The sequence below is a fragment of the Prionailurus viverrinus genome, chromosome D1 (genome assembly GCF_022837055.1).
Source record: "Prionailurus viverrinus isolate Anna chromosome D1, UM_Priviv_1.0, whole genome shotgun sequence".
Taxonomy (NCBI): Eukaryota; Metazoa; Chordata; class Mammalia; order Carnivora; family Felidae; genus Prionailurus; species Prionailurus viverrinus.
The window spans coordinates 21,744,382-21,750,415 of record NC_062570.1 but is presented as its reverse complement, the minus strand read 5'-3'; the positions used below and the strand labels follow the sequence as shown (position 1 = coordinate 21,750,415).

The 6,034-nt window shown below is 38.1% G+C and overlaps 1 protein-coding gene across 1 annotated transcript; it reads left to right on the top strand.

Annotated features, from left to right (window-relative positions):
* Nucleotides 1–463: 463 nt before the first annotated feature.
* LOC125176696 (olfactory receptor 8B12-like) lies at nt 464–1,405 on the top strand. Its single transcript, XM_047878488.1, has one exon. The coding sequence runs from the start codon at nt 473–475 to the stop codon at nt 1,403–1,405; it is 933 nt and encodes a 310-aa protein (XP_047734444.1). The 5' UTR covers nt 464–472.
* Nucleotides 1,406–6,034: the final 4,629 nt, after the last annotated feature.

Here is a 6,034-nt window from a genome sequence, read left to right as displayed (position 1 = left end):
AAATGTGGCCGCACCTTCTTGATTTGACAGCAGTGACCCAGTGGTGGGGGTTCGAGGGGTCGCAGTGTCTTTTGACAGGACTCTCTTCAGGGAAGAGGCCCAGGGTTTAGCAATGGAAGCACAGGAAGGAGATAGAAGGACATAGAAAATGGACTAACTTAAAGATCTAAAAGATATCTGTCTTATTTTTTAATGAATTGGGATATGAATAAATTACTGTTTTCTCTCTGGAGGCAAAGTTTAGACTCTAACTGTTCTCTCTGGAAGATAAAGTCACTTGGGCTGTAGGACAGATCCATAACAAACAGTAAAAGCCTTCCTACCATCTGTCTTAACGTTCAAATCTCTCTGTGGATTCCGTTCTTCAGAATGGGGGATGGATCCTGGGTGAGTGGTGGTATTTTTTTCTGTCTAACTGGTTCTCTTTTCTTTTCTCCAGACTGCCCTTGCTCCACTCATCCCCAAGAGGAGAATGGCAGCTAAGAACTCTTCTGTGACAGAGTTTATCCTTACAGGTTTAACAGACCAGCTGGAACTCCAGATCCCTCTCTTCTTCCTGTTTCTAGGTTTCTACATGGTCACTGTGCTGGGAAACCTGGCCTTGATAGCCCTGATTCGGTTGAATTCTTGCCTACACACCCCCATGTACTTTTTCCTCTTCAACCTCTCCTTAATAGATTTCTGCTACTCCACTACCATCACCCCCAAAATGCTGAAGAGTTTTGTCTCAAAGAAGAACATCATCTTGCATGCAGAGTGTATGACTCAACTCTTTTTCTTCTGCTTCTTTGTTATTTCTGAGTCCTTCCTCCTGTCAGTGATGGCATATGACCGCTATGTGGCCATCTGTAAACCATTGGTGTACATGGTCACCATGTCTCCTCAGGTCTGTCTATTCCTTTTGTTGGGTGTCTACGTGATGGGGCTTTCAGGGGCTATGGTCCATACGGGAAGCATAGCAAGTCTGACCTTCTGTGCTGACAACCTTCTCAATCATTTCATGTGTGACATCCTTCCTCTCCTCGAGCTGTCCTGCAACAGCACTTATGTAAATGAACTGGTGGTCTTCATCCTTGTGGCCATTGACATTGGAATGCCCATTATCACCATCTTCATCTCTTATGCTCTGATTCTGTCCAGCATTCTGCACATTCACTCCACTGAGGGCAGGTCCAAAGCTTTCAGTACATGTAGCTCTCATATAATTGTGGTTTCTCTTTTCTTTGGTTCTGGGGCTTTCATGTATCTCAAACCACCTTCTATTTTGCCCCTTGACCAAGACAAAGTGTCCTCTCTGTTCTATACCATTGTGGTGCCCATGTTAAACCCACTGATCTACAGTTTGAGGAACAAGGATGTCAAAGTTTCCCTGAGGAAAACCTTGGAAAGAAAAATATCTTCTTGAAAAAGTAGCATTTGAAGAAGATACAATGCTTTGTTTATTGGCGTGTGTGTTTTCCAAGACAGATCCAAGTTCTAGTTTTTTCTCTTCTGTAAAAAAGAGAATTTTAAGTCTTTATGTTTCATGGATGTTTACTACATATCTATTTTCTGTATCCCGTGACCCACCTCGACTATTCCACAACTCTTTTATGCATTTTTTTCTACAATCATAAATCATTTAATCTGAAATGGGGCTTATAAACAATTTTTCCTGAGCTTATTTAACAGGCACTGGAGACTTAGACATTTTATATATGTTTTCCAAGGCCATACAACTAAGTGGTTCCCATAAGTGGGACTGGAATCCAGGCTCTTGAATTCTAATCTACTTTGCTTTCCTTTCCTTTCTGCCATGTTTTTTTTTCTTTATTGCCTGTCTTACAGATTTCATTTTGAAAGTATGATATTTTAGCATAGTATAAACTGATTCTATATAGTAATTTAATGTAACTTCTCAATAAATAATGTTTTAGAAATAACTTGTTGATATTCCATATTTTCCCTTTTAAAAAGTTATTATTTTAATTCCACATAATTAACACACAGTGTTATATTAGTTTCCAGTGTACAATATAGTAATTCAACAGTTCATACATCACTCTGTGTTCATTATAGCAAGTGTACTCCTTAATCCCCATCACCTATTTAACTCATACCCCCCCCCCCCCCCGGTAACCATCACTTTGTTCTCTACAGTTAAGAGTCTGTCTCTTGCCTTGTCACTCTTTCTCTTATTTTTCCCCTTTGCTTGTTTGTTTTGTTTCTTAAATTCCACATATGAGTGAAATCATATGGTATTTGTCTTTTTCTGACTGACTTATTTCACTTAGCATTATACTCTCTAGCTCCATCATTGTCATGGCAAATGGCAACATTTCATTCTTTTTATGGCTAAATAGTATTCCCTTGTGTGTGTGTGTGTGTGTGTGTGTGTGTGTGTGTGTGTGTACACACACACACCACATCTTCTTTATCCATTCATCAATTGATGGACACTTGGCCTAATGCAAACAATGCTGCTATAAACACTTAGGATACATGTATCCCTTTGAATTAGTGTTCTTGTATTCTTTGGATAAATACCTAGTAGTGCAATTGCTGTATTATAAGGTAGTTCTATTTTTGACTTTTTGAGGAACCTCAAACAGCCACACTGTTTCCCAGAGTGGCTGCACCAGTTTGCATTTCCACCAATAGTCTAAGAGTGTTCCCCTTTCTCTGCATCCTTGCCAACACCTGTTGTTTGTTGTGTTGTTGATTTTAACCATTCTGAAAGGTGTGAGGTGATATCTCACCGTATTTTTTAAAGTTTATTTTGAAAGAGAAAGAGAGAAGATACAGAGGGGCAGGGGGGGAGGGGCAGAGAGAAAATCCCAAGCAGGTTCTGCACTCTCAGTGCAGTGTCCGATGTGGTGTTCAATCTCACAAGATCATGACCTGAGCCAAAATCAAGAGTCAGACACTCAAGCGACTGAGCCACTCAGGCACCCCTCTCATTGCATTTCCCTAATGAGAAGTGATGATGAGCATTTTTGTGTCTGCTGGCCATCTGTATGTCCTCTTTGGAGAACTGTCTGTTCATGTCTTCTGTCCATTTTGTAGTTGAATTATTTGTTTTTTCGGTGTTGAATTTGATAAGTTATTTATGTAGAGAGAGAGAGAGATAAAGTGTGAGCAGGGGAAGGCCAGTGAGAGAGAATCCCAAGCAGGCTCTGTGCTGTCAACACAGCCAGAAGTGGGGATCGATCTCATGAACCGTGAGATCATGACCTGAGCTGAAATCAAGAGACAGACTTAACCAACTGAGCCACCCAGATGCCTCTCTTTATATATTTTGGATATGACTCCATTATTAGATGTCATTTGCAAGTGTCTTCTCCCATTTCATAGGTTGCCTTTCAGTTTTGCTGGTTGTTTCCTTTCCTGTGCAGAAGCTTTTTATTTTGGTGTAGTCCCAATAGTTTATTTTTGCTTTTGTTTTTCTTGCCTCAGGAGACATATCTAAAAAGAAGTTGCTACTGTCAATGTCAAAGAAGTTACTGTCTGTGTTCTCGTCTAGGATTTTGGTGGTTTTAGATCTCACATTTAGTTCTTTCATACATTTTGAATTCTCTCCCCCCCCCCCTCTCTTTTTGTATGGTGTAAGAAAGTGGTCTAGTTTCATTCTTTTGAATATTGCCATCCAGATCTTACTGCGAGCATTTTCCTTCCTCCAGAAAGGTTAATTTTATTTTCAGCCTCGAGAAGACAAGGACACCATCACATCAAGAACAGCAATTTTTTAAAACGTTTTATTCATTATTGAAAGACAGAACCAGAACATGAGAAGGGGAGGGGCAGAGGGAGAGGGAGATACAGAATCTGAAGCAGGCTCCAGGCTCTGAGCTATCAGCACAGCCCAATGCAGGGCTTGAACTAAAAAACTGCGAGATCATGACCTGAGCCGAAGTTGGAGGCTTGACCAACTGAGCCACCCAGGTGCCCCAAGAACAGCTATTTTATTTATTTTATTTTATTTTATTTTATTTTATTTTATTTTATTTTATTTTATTTTATTTATTTTATTATTTTGAATATATGAAATTTATTGTCAAATTGGTTTCCATACAACACCCAGTGCTCATTGCAAAAGATGCCCTCTTCAATGCCCATCACCTACCCTTCCCTCCCTCCCACCGCCCCCATCAACCCTCAGTTTGTTCTCAGTTTTTAAGAGTCTCTTATGCTTTGGCTCTCTCCCTCTCTAACTTCATTTGTTTTTCCTTCCCCTCCCCCATGGATTTATGTTAAGTTTCTCAGGATCCACATAAGAATGAAAACATATGGTATCTGTCTTTCTCTGTATGACTTATTTCACTTAGCATAACACTCTCCAGTTCCATCCACATTGCTACAAAGGGCCATATTTCATCCTTTCTCATTGCCGCGTAGTACTCCATTGTGTATATAAACCACAATTTCTTTACCCATTCATCAGTTGATGGACATTTAGGCTTTTTCCACAATTTGGCTATTGTTGAGAGTGCAAGAACAGAAATTTTAAAAACAATGGCATGTTGTGAAGAGGGAGCCAAGATGGCGGAACAGCATGGGAGTTTTTTGTGTGTCTCGCATCCATGAAATACAGCCAGACCAACACTAAACCATCTTGCACACCTAGAAAACTCATCTGAAGATTAGCACAACAATCTGCACAACCTGAACCACAGAATTCAGCAGAAAGAGAAAAAAATCATTTTTATTTTCAATTTTTATTAAAATATTTTTAATTTTTTTACTATATTTTTTACTTTTGTGTAAATTTTTTCAAATTCTATTTTACTTCCATCATTTTATTTTAGTCTATTTCAGTGAATGTTGCCATCCAGTTTTCCCCATATCATTGGTTGAAAAGACTGTCTTATTCTCATTGGATATTCGTTACTACTTTGCCAATGATGAATTGACCTTATAATTGTGGGTTTATTTCTGGATTTTCTATCCTGTTCCATTGACATATATGTCTACTTTTGTGCCAGTACCATACTGTTTTGTTTACTATAGTTTTGTAATATAACTTGAAGTCCAGAATTGTGATGCCTCCAGGTTCACTTTTCTTTTTCAATGTTGCTTTGGCTATTCAGGATCTTTTGTGGTTCCATACATATTTTAAGATTGTTTCTTTTAGTTCTGTGAAAAATGCTGCTTGAATTTTGATGGAGATTGCATTAAAGGTGTAGATTGCTGTGGGTAATATAGACATTTTAACAATATTTGTTCCTCAATCCATGAGTATAGAATGTCTTTCCATTTCTTTATGTTGTCTTGGATTTCTTTCATAAGTGTTCTATAGTTTTCAGAGTACAGATCTTTTACCTCTTTGGTTAGACTTATTCCTAGGTATCTTGTGTTTTTTGGTGCACTTATAAATGGGGTCAATTCCTTGATTTCTCTTTCTGCTGCTTGGTTATTGGTGTATAGAAATGCAACAGATTTCATTACTTTGATTTTGTATCATGCGACTGTACTGAATTTATCAGTGCTAGCAGTCTTCTTTGGAGGAGGCTTAGGTGTTTTCTACATACTGTATTATGTCATCTGCAAATAGTGGAAGTTTTACTTTTTCCTTAACAATTTGGAGTCCTTTTATTTCTTTTTGTTGTCTGATTGCTGTGGCTAGGACTTTCAGTACTAAGTTGAATAAAAATGGTGTCAGTGGACATCTCTGTTGTGTTTATGACTTTAGGAGTAAAGATTTCACTTTTCCTCCATTAAAGATGATATTAGCTGTGGGTTTTACATAGATGGCCTTTATTATGTTGAGGTATGTTCATACACCATAAACCCATTTGGTTGAAGGTTTTGTCAGGAATGGATGTTGAACTTTGTCAAATTTTTTTTTTTTTAATCTACTCTAATGATCTTATGGTTCTTACCCTTTCTCTCATTGATGTGATGTATCACACTGATTGATTTGTGAATAGTAAACCACCTTTGCAGCATAGGGATAAATCCCACTTGATCATGGTGAATTTTTTAAAATGTATCATTGAATTTGGTTTGCTATTATTTTATTGAGAGTTTTTGCATCTATGTTTATCAGGGATATTGG

Excerpts from the sequence above, each read along its gene's own strand:
- LOC125176696 (XM_047878488.1), top strand. The coding sequence starts at position 473 with ATGGCAGCTAAGAACTCTTCTGTGACAGAGTTTATCCTTACAGGTTTA.